This window comes from Tyto alba, unplaced genomic scaffold (genome assembly GCF_018691265.1).
Source record: "Tyto alba isolate M040663 unplaced genomic scaffold, T.alba_DEE_v4.0 Super-Scaffold_2, whole genome shotgun sequence".
Taxonomy (NCBI): domain Eukaryota; kingdom Metazoa; phylum Chordata; class Aves; order Strigiformes; family Tytonidae; genus Tyto; species Tyto alba.
Genome location: NW_024881282.1, coordinates 60,969,959 through 60,988,616, shown reverse-complemented (window position 1 = coordinate 60,988,616; position 18,658 = coordinate 60,969,959). Strand labels below are relative to the sequence as shown.

The window sequence follows — 18,658 nt, the reverse complement described above, 5'->3', positions numbered from 1 at the left end:
ACCAATGGTCTTCAGACCATCTGAATTTGTGATCTGTGCTCTCTGTATGTGTTCAGTGACCAAATCTAAGTGCTTCTGAAGATCTTCAAAATTATTTCAAGCACTTAACTAGGATACTGTTCCTACTGATAACTGGCAGCCTGAGAATAGCTACTGAGAGATTCATTGAACCTGCGTTCTGAGAGACAGCAAAACCTGACAAGCAACAGGAAGTCAAGACACAAGTGAGCATCCGAATCCCTGCTACTTGTAAGGTTTCAAAGTAATTTGCATTGAACTTAGACTACAAGGCTCCTTGGATGTGACGCACCTATCGGAGTGGATTTCCCCTGTATCAGATGCCTTAGATATGTTGTCAGTTAGTGTAGAAGACAGTTTCTGGCTTCTGTTCAGCTTGGAATCCAGAGTTGTAACATTCTAAAAGTGTGCCTCAATGCTGAAGTAGTCTGAAGTAGTGTCCCCCTTCACCCAGTCAAAAATAATTCTGGAGCCAATAATGCAAGTTTTGTAAGAGAGGAAGGCAATACATCACAGTGATTTTTTCACTCTACCGTAGGTTAAGTGGGTTCTCCTGGAAATTAGAGGGTTCTGGGTTGTGCTGCTTAATTTTAATCTGTACAAGTATTTAATCAAACACTTTAAATGGAAAATGTTAAGATCTCTAGAGGCTGTCACTCTTCTTTATGGGTTTTCACTATAGAGTCATGTTCCCTCTTGTGTTTCCTGTGGTTCCACGTCTTCTATTGATTTGCAGTTACCATTGGTATCTTAAGTGGAATTCAAGTTTAGATACAGACATACATTTTTGTGTTTGAGAAAGAATCTGCCCTTAGTGTCTCCATTTGCTAGACAAGGAGACATGCAGGTCTGAGGAACCTCATACTAGCCTTATGTGGAAAAAGAGACTATCTGACTTCAGCCAATGTTTGTGATTTATGGCCACTAGGATCTGAATGGTCCCTCTGCAGTTTTCAAATTCCTGTTGTACAGATTACATTGTGATTATCATCCATGCTAGGAAAAAATTGTTACTCTTTTCATTCTGAAATCTCACTCAATACTGACTGACTTGCAGGGTAGCCTGCTAATGTGTGCGGTTTTAACTTAATTGTTGCACTGTTTGTCTTGGTGATGCTGGTATTTTGACAGAAGTATCCCTTGGATATCTTCTATTCCATGTAGAAGCAAAATCCTTAAACTTGTAATTATTATTCTGCTGAATGCAACAAGAAATACTCTCTTGTTTCTCCCAACATCCTCCCTGTGATAGATCACTGGGAGTTTAGGAGGAGCACAGAGAGCCCAGATCTCTATTGCTGCTTAAAGATACTTTTTTCTGCAGTATTCCTTACTGCTTTGTTGTTGCTATGAGTACAATCGTGGCTTTGTTGGACTTCATTGGCCCCGCAGATCTGGTTCTGAATGTTTTTGCAGTTAACTGTCTCTTGAGGGCTGAATTTTTCCCATAAAGATGACAAGTGATATTTCAGAGATGTCAACTGGAATTGGCTACAGAAGCTTGAAGCAAAAAAGCAACGTTTGCTTGCTGGAAAGCTATCATTCTCTTCCCTGTGAACTCCCTATGAAAGCTGTGAGTTCATGTTTGTTTGCCTTTATTCGTGGATTTTGGGTATTCTAAAATCTTACAAATAATAATGGAAATTTTTAGATGCAGCCCTGTAAATGTCCCAGTAAAAAGAGCTCAAATGGTTGAGTGTTAGTGGTGCTGGCGTTTTTTTGTGTTTTGGGGTTTTGGGTTTTGTTTTTTTTTTTATGTGGACGCACTCATCAAGTTGTGTTTTAAAGAGCAGGCAGATGTATTGTTTGTACTAGTGGACTTGAACAGAATTGTTTAACTCCAGCATTTACTGGCTTGTTGCAACTGCAAAGAAAGAATAAACATCAGGGGCCTCCAAATTCAGAATGCAAGGAAAATAAAAAACTAAAGAACAATGTCTTTGATTGTAGGATGTATTCAGCAGCTAAGTCCTTGCTATTAATGATTCCAGAGTGCAACATTCAAATTTTAATTCTTTTAGGATATATTCAGCAGCTGGGTCCTTGACATTAATGATACCAGAGTGCAACATTCAAATTCTAATTCTTTTAAGGGGGATATCCTATCAAGTTAGACAATCTACATGCCAGGACAATGCAAGACCTTTAAATGATGAGACAGCTGGCTGCTAGTGCTTCTGTACAGGTGCATTGATCTCATCTGATGCTGCATTATATATACTGGTAACTGCCTTAGTCATGAAGAAAATGCCTATGGTTGCAAACTTGAAGACCACAAACGTTCCTCTGAGCACTGTTGAGGAAGATTATTCCTTTGAAAGATAAGCATGCTTTCAGAGGCAAGGCAGCAGTCACTATCCTCAAAAGTTTCCAGGCATCTTTTCTTTTCTTTTTTAAACTATATATTTAATTTAAAGAAAAGAGCAATGATGTCTTTTTCTTCATAAAGACATTTCACATTGGTTTTGCAGTTGGTCACAGATGGTGTCACAGCTTCCCAAGAAAAGGCAAATCTCATCTGCCAGCCTCCAGTGTATCTTCTGCTCTGCTGTAATGGGAGCTTCCATGAGACAGTACAATAATGTCCTCTCCTTGTTTCTTCAGTCTACTATTTTCTTTCTGATCTCCCACCATTCTAGGCTTTTTTTTACCCTAGGAAGCTTTGGAATCTGGTTGAGAAGGTGATGGGCCAGTTATTCAGGGTGGGGTTTTTTGTTTGGTTTTTTTTTGTTCATTTTCCATGACATTTTGGAAGGGTATACATGCATATCTGCAGCATTCTGGAAAGTACTAAAGTGTCCTCTGCAGTCTGTCAACCTCTTTCTATCAGTCCAAGCAGTAAAATCATGATTTCACAAGTTAATCCCTCCCCTCCTTTTTTTTTTTTTTTCCCTGTTTAAATTGTCACCTTTTGTTGTTCAGAAGCATAGTTAAGTATTTAGCATGACGACCATTGGCTGCCTTATCTGTAATTCCACCTTGAATAGTAGTGTCATCACACAGTGGCAGATAAGGAGGTAGGTTTTTGGCTTTCTAATGTGTTGTCCAAAATTCTTATGGAGTAATACTCAGAATTACTCTGATTAGGACTCTTTCCTCAACCAGATGGCTGTTTTTGACTATTTCTCATTAAAAAGCTTTTGGATACTCTAAAAGAAAACTGATTGCATGGTATGGAATAGACTGATGGTTTTTCCCCCAAGTAGTTTTGAGGGAATACTTCGGTTCATTTAGATGTTTAGAATAACTTTCATACAACTCAAGCAGCTAACTTCCACGGCATCCACTGAAAACAGGATTGGAGTGAACCTCCAGCAGACATCCATTTAAAAAAATATATTAGGTAACATAAAGCAAATAAAATATTTAATATTTTTTTGTAGGGAATAACTAAGTGCTTTTATTTGTATGTATTTTTTTTTGTTTACCTTGGAATATCATTATGTGTTCTCTTATCTTTATTGAACCAATTACGGTATTTGACTTCAGATGCTCTTTAAAATAGGACTGACAAGTAGTTAGGTCATAGTGTTGCAAGTTTCTCTTTTTAAACTCCTGAAATTTTAACTCTGGTGACTTGTGTGACTTCAACACCAAGAAATGCCACAAAAAAGGTAAGTGGGAAACACAAGCAATAGACAAAACCTGTCTAGTGGATACACATGTTGCCATTTCAGTTTCTTACTACAGTATACAAGTTAATAGTATTACAGTTGGTCTGAGCATAACTGTTCTGCTTGAGGACCGTATGCCTTACTGATGGAGCTTGATTCCTTAGGTATCTCAGCAATTCAAGTAAGGCATTCACTTCTATTAGTCACTACGGTGGTGTTCTATGAGAATTTTTTTTGCATTAGTTATCTGAAATTGTAATTCAAAATATAGCTTCAAATGTAGCATTTGATAAAACTGAATTCTTGCTGCTTCTTAGATTGCTCCACTCCTTGGGGAAGATCAGATTACTTGATGTTGGTAGCTGCTTTAATCCATTCCTGAAGTTTGAAGAATTTCTGACAGTTGGCATAGATATTGTTCCAGCTGTTGAGGTATGTAATGTTTGCTGAATTTAATATAAGTTTGATTCTCATATATTTTTAGAATGCTTCAAAATGACTGTAAAAAAAGAATGTGTAATACTTAGGTATGTATCCTAAATATCTGTGCTTTAATAGGAACTGTGGCCCTCCTACTGCGTCCTTTTCCATGAACAGGCTCTAAACTGTAGTTGTGTTTTGTTTGAAAAATCTGATTTTTTTTTCAAGAGTTGTGCCTTTAGAATGCAGTTGTGAATCTTAAAACTGGAAAACTTTAGTAGCCGCCTTTTAATGGCATTTCAGATGAGTCCTTGCATAAAAGATAAAAATAAAAATTGAGTAAGCTAATGCTTAGGCACAAACCTCTCAGAAGTTGCATTCGCTGACAGAAGGAAATCATCAGTGACTGTAATTGGTGAGTTTTTTTCTGTGGAGTTTTAGTAAGTAGAAGTGCACTGCAAGGGGGCTTTTCTATTTATTGCTAAAATATTATTGAAATTCTGCAGCCCTGATGACAAATTTATCAGCATTTTTTGGATAAATTGATTCATTTTCTTTAGTTAGTAAGGTTCTCAAATGCATTAATTCTGCTGTAATCATATGTTCTTTCTGTCTTTTGCTCTTGACCCAACTTTTGTCAGTTCTAATAGCATTCATCAGCCAAGCAAAATGACAAAGTGGAATGAAAATGAAAAGATGCAGAAAGGAGTACATTTCTGACAGAAAACAGAAAAACTTTTGACCTTACACATCTTGACCACTTACAGTTTAATATGAGGCACTATTAAAATCGGTGGCCTAAGGTAGCCCTCTTTAGAAGTGGAGAGGTGAGAAGTGTACAAGTGCAATAATGTGGTTAACTTGAAAGTAATGTTCTCTTATTTGCTGCAGTGTGGTTTACATGCTAAATGCATGGTATTTCGTTGTGGTTACCGGGTTTAGTCCAGTAACAGCTAATTTATACTTTTGCGTATATGCAGACAGATAATGAAAGATACTCTTGAAAAATAATCTGAGTCTAATAAATTGCTTTTTAAAGCACTTCAATGTTAGTTTCATCTAGAACAGAAATAAACTTTGGGTGGACTCCCATCTTGCCTGATTTGAAGAACAGGCATCAGTTGCCCAAACATGATTGCCTTCTACCACTTAAGAGACTGTAGGACATCTGCACGGGGCTTTTGGGCATGATACAGGATGTAAAGGAGACACGTGCCACTGAAGTGGCAGCTTATGGTATCTAAAATGGTAATACATAGCAAGTAAATTTCCAGCTAAGATACATAGGTTGTGGATGTCCATATCTGGGGTTTAAGTTCCAGTTACAGTCAGTGGAGATCTATTAAAAATAGTCAGTGAAACATAAACATCTGCTGTTTCACAGTGAGGTGAATTGTGTTCAGACCTCGTGGGCTGTATTGACTAGCTCTCCAGTGACTGTAATGGGAACCTAGGCACCTGAAGTTACATGAGCTGAAGCTAACCATTAATTTTTGGGTGTGCATAGCTAATATTTTGCTATCTAGTCTATCATGCTGTTTTCATAAGAAAATTACTTTCTTTCTCCTGAAAATCAGTTTAAATGTACAGCGACCAAAACCATTATTGGACAAGTCCCGTAAAGGTTACTTCTGTGGATGTAATGGAGGAATATGAGTAATCCAGGCCAGACAACAGGAGAGAGAGTAGTCAGGTAGCTGCAATTTCTGTGTACTAACCAGTTCTTCAGGCTCTCTCCTAGTACAAGGTAACAATAAGATAATTAATTTCTTGTCATCTGACATAGTACCATAGCTTGATGATAGGAACTCCTTGGAGTACTACTATACAGGCCAACATAGTTACTGTGAGGCCTGTCTTGTGCTGACCAGCTTCTCTTACTTCCATTCTCTTGGATACTTTGGTGTGTTCAGGGCACCTTGAAAACTAGCTAGCCAGCGTTCTTGGAGTGACATGGAGTACAGTTTGTGCGCTCAAACGCATCCACTAGATTAAGTTTAGGCCCACCTCCAAAACAGCTTTAATAAGCCCTGATGTATTCAAGATGACTCTGCTTTGAGCTGCATCAGCACCATAACCTCCTGAATAAATTTATCTTTAGGCCAGCAGTTGCCTGGGCTGATTTAAGATTTCAGAATAACAGCCAGAGGGTTCTTACAGTAGTTAATGTAGTCTTCTGACCTGAAAAATTGATCTGCTAAGGTAGTGGTAGAAGCTTAAAATAGAACTGGTAAAATCTTCTGATTTGGCAGATCTTCTAGGTAAGATACCAAAATACTTTTTGAAACACATTGAAGCATAAAGGCTTCTTAAGTAGTCAGTTTCTGGAATAGTGTTGAACAGAGGGTTAAATAATTTTTTAATAAGAATACATTAATCTACTTTCTGCATATAGAAATGCTTTAGATATAGGCTAAGTAGTTGAGTAAAATACTTCACCGAAGTTGAGGAATAAGGATGTTAATTGTGGAAAAACTAGTAGAGGAACTGAAATGTTATATCATAAAAAATTAGTGTCTTCAGAATGCTTTGAATATCTGTTTCATATAGGGAGAATGTAAACTGTAGAGATATGAATATGGAAATATATTTCCATTAAAAGGCTTTCTGTTTTGAGGGGGGAAGGGAAGTGCACCATGAAAAGATTAGTATTCTCTTTATACATTGTTCACTTATTTTCAGTGTCTTGGTGTAAGGTACGCTGAGGGAAACTGAGACTGGGGTAAGCAGAACAGGTTTCTTCTTGACCCAGTGTTTTTGTTGGCTGTTCCTTCAAACATTCTGCTTATAACACAGATATTCCAGAGTACAATTAGCAGTGGTTATTTTTTTAGAGGAGTTTAATTTGTCTATATAATTTAAAACAAACAAACAAACAAACAAACAAACAAACAAAAAAACAAAAACAAAACAACCTGCAAAATTTGCATGAAGGAAGGATCTCCACTTTGGGAAAATCCAAATACAATTTCATACTGCTGTGAAACATGCTGAATACGCAGCAGATGTTGTACTGGAGTAAATATAGTCTGAGGCCAAAAAAAAATAATGGAGGCTGGAAGGGTGCTGGAATGAAAAATTAGAATATACAAGTAGGATCGTGTTCTTAAATGACAGTGGATACACTGAAATATGACTGCAGTTTCAGTGTCTAGGAGGACTTTAACATGAGTTCAAGACTTGTGTATCTAGAGATTAGTAGCAATCTCCAGTTTAGCAGCATTTTTGTCCTAAAACTGCCTGCAGAGTTCGGATTACACTCGAAACATACTTTAGTCCTGCAATGGTCTAACATTATGTCTACATAAATGTTTTATGAGTATTTTTCCACTGCTCAGAAATACTTGCAGTCTAAATTGTTTTTTCAACTGTTCATGTGTAACCACTAACTTTTTAAGTCTTCCTTCTAAGTAAAGTTGGCGTGTTAGTCTGAATAATTATTCTTCAAAGCACTTTTCTTTTAAAATTTACTAGAGAATATAATGAAATTACTACTGTTAATTTCCTGTTCTAAGGATTACAAGGGAGCAGAATATAGCCCTGCAGGCATAATGGTTGCAATTAAAATTTTGTTAACATTTTTTTGAACATTGATTACTTTTTCTAATTTACTGCGCACTCTCAGAAGATAATATGATTTTTATATAAACAGAAATAGCATTCTCTTTTACTTGGAAACAATTGTGCATATCAGTTGCATCATGAATACCTTTACAATACTGTTCTAGTGATTTTTGAATATTATTTCATAGAACATTATAAATATTTTTGTGGTATGAAAATGCAGCAGAACTAACTCTACCTTTCAGATGTGCTCAACACAATGTTTTGTGACTGCTTTCATGTTCACTTACCTGTTAAGAGCGCGTGTTGTTCATGGCGCATTCTCTAGGTATTACTAACAAATTCTGTTGGTATCATGTCAAAACTTTGTTATCTTAATACCCTTTTTATGAAAGAAGTCAGTCCCAGGTTTTGATGAATATAAAGTGTCAAAACTTAAATGTAGTGAATAGCGTACTAGTACTCTTATTTTTTGAATGCTCTGTGATTAAGGACGTTAAGAACTTATTCTTCTGTACGTTATGTTGTGGTGTCATTTCCCATCTTTGACAGCTTAAGCACATAGATGATCAACAGGTGAATTTATAGACCTTACCTTACTTTGATAACTGCCCAAATGTGTAGTGCTACGCTTTACATTTACAGCAAGATTAAAACATGGACCTGTATCACTGCTGCAAAGCAGTTACTGTAACTTTCTAATGTATATTGCCTTACCATAGCTTCTTTGTTTCTGTAGCAGTAAAGAATGGCATTTTTTTTTCCAAGTGACTAAACTACTAAGTTTCTTGGATTCTTTTCAAAGCACTGGTGGAAATACTGAGATATCAAATTTATTTTCTAATTAGTGATTTCAGGTTTATAAAAACCTATAGAAGTCTTCCAGCATCTGGAGAAACAAAAGCAATGTAGGCTTATCTGAGTTCTTCTTAAATAATTTGAGATAGTTGATACGATACTTTGTTCTATTTGGGCTAAAATATTTTTTTATTATTATTTTTCCTCAATTAACAGTCACCAGCTATCAAATCTCTAGTAAATTACTGCACATATAAAATTTTGCTTTGCAATCGTGCAAGCTAACAATACGTGCTAAGTTGTTATTTTAGACTGTTTGATTTAGTAACAAGAGGAGTGTTCAGCAGGCTTGACATTTCCGCAAGGGAATGGAGAGGTTATCATTGATTGTCTGTGAGTTTGGATTGTATTTGCTCTTTAAACTAACCTTGATGTTTGTTTGGTTTTCTATTTTTCTTATTCCATCAGAGTGTATACAAATGTGACTTCTTAAATCTCCAAATTCAACAACCTCTCCAGCTGGCACAAGATGCTATAGATGCCTTTCTTAAGCAACTGAAAAATCCCATTGATTCTCTACCTGGAGAACTGTTCCATGTTGTCGTTTTCTCGCTACTCCTTTCTTATTTTCCATCACCCTATCAACGATGGATATGCTGCAAGAAGGCACACGAACTTCTCGTATTAAATGGCTTATTGCTTGTAATAACTCCTGATTCATCTCATCAGAATCGCCGCGCTATGATGATGAAAAGCTGGAAAATTGCCATAGAGTCCTTGGGTTTTAAGCGCTTCAAGTATTCCAAGTTTTCTCACATGCACCTGATGGCATTTAGGAAAACTTCCCTGCAAACAACAAGTGACTTAGTTAGCAGGAACTACCCAGGAATGTTGTATATCCCACAGGATTTCAACAGTATAGAGGACGAGGAGTATTCCAACGCTTCCTGTTATGTTCGGTCAGATACAGAAGATGAACAGCTAGCTTACAGTTTTATGGAACTACCTGATGCTCCTTATGACTCAGACTCTGGAGAAAGCCAGTCTAGTTCAATTCCTTTCTATGAGCTAGAAGATCCTATATTGCTTCTAAGTTAATGTAGTCGTTGAAATGCCCTTTCAGTCAAACCTCTTGCTTAACTAATTTTGCTATACTAACATGGGCTCAACACAAAAATGGTTTGCATAAAGAAAATGCAAAGGTTTACAGAGTTTGCTATTTTTTTCTACTTTTGAATTTTAAAATTTATTCTTGTATGAAAGTGAAAAAATACAAGTTTTATGCAAATGACTCATGTCATAGCATAAATTGCTGTTACTTTCTTTAGATTTGTATCACTAATTTTTTTCCAGAAAGGTACCATTCTTTTCTTTAGTGCTGTGAAGTGTGAATTCTATTTAATTTGCTAAATGTTGTTTCAATATTTTAACTCAATGTGGTTGAGCTTAAGGCACTGGAGTTAGTGGGCTTCTGAGAAGTATATGTAGGAAGAAATAATTTGCACTTTAATTAAATGTGCAGATAGGTTAAGACACATGGTTACACATGTCCCTTCTTAATTATGGAACAAAGCTTTTTTTCCAAAATTTGTTTCACTCTGGTTAAGCCTGGGCTGGAGGAACTATAATGCTTGCACATTCGATTTTATGTTCATTGCAGCCCTCTTGAGATAACACCAAAACACTGGAATATATTCATCCCTTGCTATACATACGATGTAATTTCATTGCATAAATGGTAGTTAGACATGAGATTTCTGAAGAGGTTATCCCCCCCCAGAGAAGTGTGGTACGTCTAGACAATTATGTTTCACTTCAGATCTGGAACATGGTTTTGCAATTTTGAGTGTACAAGCACTAACATATATCAGTATTTCCCCAGTTATGGTGTTCTGTATTCTCTTCAAACTCTGTTGTTTGGGGTTGTTTTGGGGGGAGAGGGTGGGGGGGGGGGGAAGGGGGGAGAAATGGGGACGGACAGGGTAGATTTTGTCATGTTTTAAAGTAAATTATTTATGCATTTTAGAAACAAAAAAATCTTCTTTAATTGTCCTTATTTGTAGACCTCCCAAGTTATATGGTAACTACAGGCCGATTTTGTAAAAAGGAACATAATTATACAAGTTTTTCAAGGATACATGTATTTGCACAAAAGCAGTGTATTCAGACCACCCAAGTGAAGTTAACATACACTATTTGTTTGCTTGTTTGGACCCAAACATCTTTTGTTTAGTTAAATAAAAACTCCATAGCTCTCTGAAAACTGATCTGCACTGTAAGGAGATGGAACAGAAGTGATTTACATCTACTAAGTTTTTTTTAACTTGGGGAATAAATTGGTGAGGTTTTTGCCAGAAAAAAACCAATATGTTCACTGGTAAAAATAGAGGATTCAGTATTAGTTTAGCTTAAATTTCCCTCCATTTAAAAATAATGGCCAGAATTTTCAGATTTGAATGTTAGGCTGTTAAATCTGTAAGTGCCTAATAATAAATGATTTGAACTAGGTGCCACATCATGGTTTTAAGACTGACTTCAGCAACATGGTAGAAAATACTAATATATAGTTTCACAGGTGGTTGTGATGAGATATACCTTACACCTTATTAACCTACCCTGTCATATTTATAATACAGAAGTTACCAGAAATTAAATTTATTCCTTACATTGAAGTTTTGCACTGAAAATGTCACAGTTTGACCTACCTGTTTTTCTTTTATACCATTTCCTACAAAGAGTCATCCCACATTGGTCCAGCTTACACTCAAACATGATCTGGACCGCAATGCTTTATTTAACATAAGCTTTTTGTGTCTCAAATTTAAAGCATCCCCAAATACCTGACTCAGATTTGTTATTCAATCTGAATGATATAGTCGTATACAAACCAAACAATTGTATTCTGATGTGTAAACAAAAAATAATATTAGACATACAAGCATCATGGTTGGTTTTAATTTTTTTTTACAGAGAATACTTATCTAATGAAATACACAACGGTTTCAAAATTGGCTGTAAGTCAGTATATGCATCTAATGCTTTACCACTTTCACTAAAATGTTTGTTGTTCAAAGACTGACTTTTTCCCAGTTAACCACTGACTCCAGCAGTACTTACGTTAAAGCTAAAATATCGGTGCTATAAATTGTTTATGGAAACTTAATCTGTGTATACTTCAAAGTGTACCTGACATTTTAACTGATACAACTTTTTTTTAAAAAGGAGTATACCAGCTAACAGCTATGTTAGCATTGGTTCATGTAAATTGGTTTGATTAATGCAAAAAAGAAATTCAGACCAAGATTTATCCCCCCAAAAATAATTTAAAATTAACATTTTAAATTTAAGCCTTTTTGGCAGGTTGCTGACACCACTGTATTTGTGGTTTAAGGACCTGAGATTCATAACAGCTTGATTTTCTTGCTGCCTTTTTTTGAAAAAACAAAAAAAAAAAAAAAAAATCAAGGGACAGTAGATTGTAGTATAGAAGGAAGATGGGATTTACACAAATGCTTATACTTCCCTGACCAATTAAGTGGTGATATCAGGAGTTGCTGGTGCAAGAAAAATTTCTAGATTATGAAATATTTGAAAATTATTATAACTGTGCAAGAGACCTCTTGTTCTTAAGGTGCTGGAGAGGAAAAAAAATGTGTATTTGCATTTCTGTTGTCTTTATGTCACTACTTTTGTGAACAAAGCACATTTATTAAAAAAAAAAAAAAAAAAACTGAAAACCTTTTTAAAAACTGTTTCTTTGGGGTGGAGATATCCTTTTTTGTTCCTGTGCAATCAGTTTATACTGAAATCCAGTGAAATAAATTCATAGTTATTTTTCCTGATTGTCAGTAAAATAGTTGGGTTGGGTTTGTTTTATAAACGACTGAATTATAGTAAAGATGTTAAATTTGGTACTTCAATTCCAGCTTCTACATCTCAGTTGGGGTCTTTGTTTTATTGGAAGGGTTTTTGGAGTTCTTCCAGTTGATCCTGCATTGTGTTTCTTTGCCTGCCCCCTTAGGATGCAGCCACTTTCTAATGCAGTTCTTCTTTTGTCTGTTGTGGCTTGAGCACCATGCTGCTGTTCATTCACCCTTTCCCCCTCAGGAAGGGGAAGGAGAAAATAAAGTAAAAGGCTCAGGAATTGAGATAAGGACAGGGAGGAGTGTTCACCCATTACAGTCACGGGCAAGACAGACTCCTTAGGGAAGAAAAAAGAACATCACTTTAATTCAAACATTAACAAAAGCAACACTTAACAGAAAAGGTAGGGACAGTGAGAAGTGCCACCACGTCCAAAACCATCTCCTCCTCAGCTGCACGCCCCCCCCCCCGCCTTTCTTCCCGGGCTCAGCTCTGCTCCCCATCTCTCTACCTCCTCCCTCAGCTGGCAGGGGACGGGGGTTATAGTCAGCTTGCCACTCCTTCCCTCTCGAGAGATGGGGTGAACACCACGCCTTCCCTGCTCCCCGGGGCTCCCCCCTCACTGCAGACAGCCCTCCATGAGCCTTCTCTGGCGTGAGTCCTCCCCACGGGATGCAGCCGTTCCCCGGCTGCTCCGGAGCAGGTCACGCGACGTGTTGCAGTCCTCCCAGTGCCAAACCACACTGGGGGCCGCTCTTCCCCTCAGGGCCCCAGCTGCTTCTAAGCACAACTGCCTGTCCTGGTGGGGGCTCCTCCACAGGCTCCAGGTCCACCTCTGCTCCACTGCAGACCTCCAGGGGTGGCAACACTGGGCAATCCTGCCCTCTTACCGTGGGATAGAGGGTGCTCTGCTCCAGCACACCTCCTCCTTCCTTCCACTGACCTCAGTGTTTGCAGAGGTGTCCTTCTTGTAACTCTTCCTCACAAGTCCCCAACCCCCTCCCAGGTTCCCCTTCTTAAATACTTTACCACAGAGGCACAGCCACGATCACTAATTGGCTCAGCCCTGGCCACAGGTGGGTCTGACTTGGAGCTTTGAGAAGCTTCTCACAGGGGCCACTGCTCTAGCCCCCTTCCCCACTACCAATCACCCTGCCACATAAACCCAGCACACTCTAGATATTCTTAACTTCTCCTGAAATAGCTTTGCAGCACCCCACTGTATGTTGGCCCTTTGAGGCCATTGCTGTATTTTTCTGCATAGTGATTATGATTACTGGAGATGTTGGGAAAGGATGGCAATGGGAAAAGAAACCCAAAGAACTGAAAATGCAAGGCACCCACTTGGATCCAGGTTCTAAGAAAATTAGATTTCAGCAGAACTGAAGTGTGGCCCTAGCACTGCTGAGCCTAGCTGGTATATTCTGGTCTCTTACTGGCTCTCTTAAAATGAAGATCAAAAAATGTGGTTTCACAGCTGTTCTCAGGATTGCTTCCTGCAGAATCTCTGTCCTTTTCTGCTTCAGGGAGACTTGCTGACTTGCTTTAAAAGTGTGATCATTGTAAGGCTTTTTAATTGTATCGCCATGAATCAGCAGCAGGTTTTCTGCTCCTTTGCTCTCATTTCTTCAGTTTTCCTCTATTCATTGGTTTGTGCCTGTAGAATAGCAGGAAGATTTTTTTAGAAGGATCTGCGTCTCAAACTTGCACAGAAACTTAGGTTTGGTTTGGTTTTCACTTTGTAAGTAAAATATTAACCAAGAAGTTCAACAAATAGCTGCTTGAAGAGCATTCCTAAATCACAGTTAGACAGATACAGTATCAACTAAGTGTTGTCCATGATGCTGGTAAAACATCTGAAGCAGGTGACATTTACTGATTAACCGAGATTTCTATTGTTCTGCTTGTTAAAGGAAAGCCTCTTACTTTTTTTTTTTTTTTTTTTTTTTTTTTTTTTAACCCCTGTAACTCTGTAACTTTTGGGCCTGTTGGCCAGTTTTATTTAAAATTTGAAGAGGGCTCAGGGTTTTGGAGATGGCTGAGGTTCTCATGAATCAGTTGTCTGAATAACTGAGGCAGGAAAAATTGTCAAATTTTAGATGTTTGTGTGTCCAGCTGCCACCGGTCTGCACTAGTGCTTCTTGACGAGGGGGATGAAGGGGCTGGTTGTGACGAAGGGATTACAGGAACAAAGGACATAAAACCACAGCAGGCCAGCCCTCCTGCGGTTCAGAGAGCTCGTAGGCAGCAGCTGCCTAAACTTACTGCAAAATCGAACTACCCCTGTTTCACCTGTCTAAGCAACGGAGCTACGAACTCCAGAATCTTCCCGCTTTTGCCCGGCTGCCTGCAAGGGCCAATTCAAAACACGCACTTCCAACACAAAGCGGTGTGAAACGCGGATGGCCAAGGAAGCGTGCCTTCTGGAGAATGCCAGGGTGGCGAAAGCTGCTGTGGGCGAAGTCGGGGCTGTCCAGGACCGGAATCCCCTCCCTGGAAGGCTCCTGCTAGCCAACTGTGGGAGCGGCTGGAGAGGCTTCAGTGCAGTCCTGATCCAAACACACCTTTCCCTCGTCTGTATCCTAAGCACCAGCTGACACAGTGTTTGTAGGTTTGAGAGTGTTTTGGGTTTTTTTTTTTCATTCTTCCCACCTATTAACCTGGCGGTTTTTCTGTGAGTGGAGGGGGGGAAGGCGCTTTCACTCTTCCCTGTCACCTCCATCCTCCCGCTATTCCCTGCAAGCGAGGCGGCGGGGGGGTTGCCGATGGGAACACCCTTACACCCCACCCCGCCCCACCGGCGCAGGCACCGTCCCGACCGAGAACCCCGTTGCCCGGGCCAGGAGCGGGTCGGGCCCGGCCGCGCTCGGGCGGCCGCGGCGCCGTTTGAGCCTCTGCGCGGCCCGTAGCTGGGACGCCTCGGTCTACCTCAACATGGCGGCGGCGCCGGGCAGGGGGCGGGAAGTTTCCGGGACGCCTGTGGAGGTGAGTGCGGGCCGGGGCCGCGCCGCCTTGCCGCGGGTGGGAGGCACGGCGGGGACCCGCGGCCCTGCGGGGCTTTGGGCCGGCGTTGCCCCGTCACCGCGGGCAGGCGGGGGCGAAGGGAGCCGGGCGGGCAGCCGCGGCCTCCCCGGGCCCGGGCCTGGGCCTTGCGGCGAGCCGCTGCCCGCAGCGGCAGCTTGTGGGAAGCGGCGTTGCCCCGGCGGCTGCCAGCGCCGGCTCCGCGGGGCCAAATGCCGTCACTAAACTGCCACGGCCGGGCCCCGGCCCGGAGCTGGTGCTTCGACCGGGTGCTCGCCGGTTGCCTGACGCCGGTCAGCCGTGATACGGGCGCCGGGTTCACGTCTGAAAACTGACGGGGTCGTTCAGCTGAAGTTTAAGCCTACTGTATTAGCGCGTTAGATAAATACGAATTTTTCTTTTAAAAAAAACCCTCATAGAGTTGCTTTTTTTAAAAAAAAAAAAAATGCGTGCTAAACTGGAAGACTAAAGCTGGAGGGAAGCAGGTTCAGTAGTTTAGATAGGCCTCACCAGGGCTGCAAATCAGCTACAGTTAAACCACTGAGCCATCTTTGGGTTTTAGTTCTTTTTTCTACTTTCATATACAAATTATGGTAAATACTACTTTGGGGATGCTGCTCCTTTACGTATAGGAAATCTTTTGAGTAGCTTAGTGTCCAAATCTGTAGTTAGATGCCAGGTTTTGCTTAAAATTGTGTTCACAGAAGTTGACATTTATGGGTGTACGTACTCTGGTTGTTTTGGATCTAAATGTAGTTTGCTCAGATACAGAATTCAGATGTTGCAGCCTGAAAACTTAAAGCTACTAGTTTAAGAAACACATGCAACACCCCCCCCACACCCCTCCCCCAGACTTGGAGCAGTCTTTGAACAGTCAAAGTCTTAACAGAAATGAGTAATAAATAGCTATGTTTTAAAGAATAAATAAGATACTGACATTTCTCATTAAAATTGTCTGAATTACTGAGGTACATTTATTTGGTAACATCTGTGTGATGGGATACTTTAATCATGAAAACACTACCTTTTTTTCTTTTCACCAAAAAGTTGGCCATGTGTTTTGGTTAGAGAAAGACTAATGATTAATAGCATGGTTGAGTGAGTAGGACACCTGTTTTTGTTAATGGAAGATCAGGAGGAGGAGGTTGCATTCACAGTCCGAGCTGTCGTTTTGTGAATACTTGGTGCTGGAGCAGATTTTGTTGGGACAAGGTGTGTTTCCCCACCCCAGCACCCGCTGGGGCTGTAGCAGAGGAGCTGCTCTTCCCGCTTCTCACAACGCGATAGCAGCAAAACTCTGCTTGGCATGAGCTGAAACCATCAGAGTAGTTTTCTGTCAGGGTGGCTGCTTGCCTGCCAAGGGAGTTTGCTTGTGTAGCGATCCCACCAGAAAATAATTCAGTGACCCTAGCAAAATTTTAAGCCAGGCTTTAGGTAGGAGCTTCCGCCCTTCGCATATGAGGCAGCCAGCTGCCTTCCGTGAGGCTGTTGTCGAAATGAATGTTTATAGTGTTAGCCCCCTGGTTTGGGGGGGTTCCAGAAGGGCTCAGGGATCGACATAGCAGGGTGGCACGGCAGGTGTGCTTCAGCATAGCAGTGGTCACTGCCAGTGCTGTGGGTTGGAAGGAGATGGGAAATGGTTTCTCTGTATTTATGGTTTGAATGAGAGTTAACTGGGGGTGGGGGAGGGCATGTGTGGGAGTTGAAAAAAACGGTTGAAGCTGTCCATTAAGCGGATGTTGATTGTAGTCCAAAAACCAGCGAGACTGTGGATGGTGCTATGATACCTGATGTATTGCAACCTGGAACACGATAGCTAATTTAGGGCTGTGTTATCAGTATAAAGTAGAGACAAATGAAAGTTTGAGAGGAACAGTAAGTATAATACCAAGTGAGATGAGAAATATTACAAGGTCTTAAGCATCCAGGCAACTCAGAATTAAGTTTGTATGTATAAAACTTTAATAATAATGAGTACGATGAAAATGCACAGTTGAAATCCAGAGAACTTTTGACTTGCAACAGCATTATGTAATAATTATTTGCTTTATATTTGATAAATATTTGCATGTACGGTATGTATTCTGTTTCAGTTAAACAGATATTTCATGCATAGTTATTCCAAGTAATATCTGCAATGTTGTTAGGTGTTTAACATAATTTGAAAATATATGTTGCCAAACTTAAGTAATTTAAATAATAGGATTTCTTAGGCCTGGTTTGTCTCTATACCAATTACTCAAGCTGGTTTTACACTTGGTGTCAATATTCAAATCAATCAAAGCTTGTGGGCAAATCAGTTCACTTTTTCTTTTGTTGTTCACTGGTTTTAAAAAAATAAGAATTTAAAACTCAAGAGGGGATAAAGTCTAAGTTTTGAGTTTCAGTCAAGGTGTCCTTTCATACTTCCCCTAGCATTATAAATAAAAGCAGTAAGCTATAACCTAGCTCCGATTGTTCTTGGAGCATTGGTTGCTCTGTCATACCAGTAACTCTTCAGAAGTCCTGGTAAGATGGGCAATTAGGTAATTACTTTTAAAATGTTAGAGACTATGTATGAGTCTTCTTACCTGTTGGGAAGTCTGCCCATAGCCTGTATAACCATGCTGTTAGATAAACTTTTCATTATTAACTTTAAAAGCAAAAGTTATACATATATATAAATATTTCACAGGATTTCAGTGAGATTTAACTAAGGGAATTTGGATGACTAGTTGTTCTGGGGCTCTTTGTAATTTGTGACACTTTTGAAGAAAATTAGAGATGAAAAAATACTGATGCCAAATTTCTTGGGTTTGTACTTTCTTGTGGTCCATCTGTTATTTTTGGTCATATTTTCTCTGCAAGTATAAGCTCTGTTTTATTTGTGCTGCGGCTCCTGGTTTAGAGTTTACGGGCACAAAAGGATCAAAAATCCGAAATACATGTGTTTCTCTTTACATGTAGTTTCACAGAAAGCTTGTTCTCTGAGTAATTCTTATCAATTTGTCACATATAACACATCTTGCCTACAGAACAGGGTTGTGACTTCAAAGTACAAACCTTTTTTGCCTTTAACTAGAGAGCTCTGAACTGTGCCTCTGACAACTTTGTGATAAGTAGAAAGGTATATCAATGCAGTGAAATGGGAATTGTCATGGAAATAGAATTTCCCCAGTGACTTTTTTTTCTAATTGTAGCAATTAGTAGTATTGTTTCTGTGTAAACGCCGTAAGATTAAACACCAATAGGATTACAGTGGTCCTCATGTTTCAAGAGTGAGTTCAGACCAGGAAGAAGCTTATCCCATAAAACAGTGATGATGTCCAGTGAAATCTGCCTAGCCACGTTTTCTTACAAAATTCCCCTAAAAATACTGC

General features: G+C 39.6%; 2 protein-coding genes across 2 annotated transcripts in view; both read left to right on the top strand.

Moving 5' to 3' along the window:
* Positions 1 to 12,146, top strand: part of BMT2 (base methyltransferase of 25S rRNA 2 homolog) — a 37,962-nt gene extending 25,816 nt beyond the window's left edge. Inside the window, exons 4-5 of the mRNA XM_032998768.2 lie at positions 3,950 to 4,064; positions 8,883 to 12,146. Coding sequence (XP_032854659.2) covers positions 3,950 to 4,064; positions 8,883 to 9,512 — 745 coding nt within the window. The 3' untranslated portion in view covers positions 9,513 to 12,146. The remainder of the gene's footprint in view (positions 1 to 3,949; positions 4,065 to 8,882) is intronic.
* Positions 12,147 to 14,997: 2,851 nt separating this feature from the next.
* Positions 14,998 to 18,658, top strand: part of TMEM168 (transmembrane protein 168) — a 29,303-nt gene continuing 25,642 nt past the window's right edge. Inside the window, exon 1 of the mRNA XM_042792928.1 lies at positions 14,998 to 15,263. The gene's annotated coding sequence lies outside the window, so the exon portion shown is untranslated. The remainder of the gene's footprint in view (positions 15,264 to 18,658) is intronic.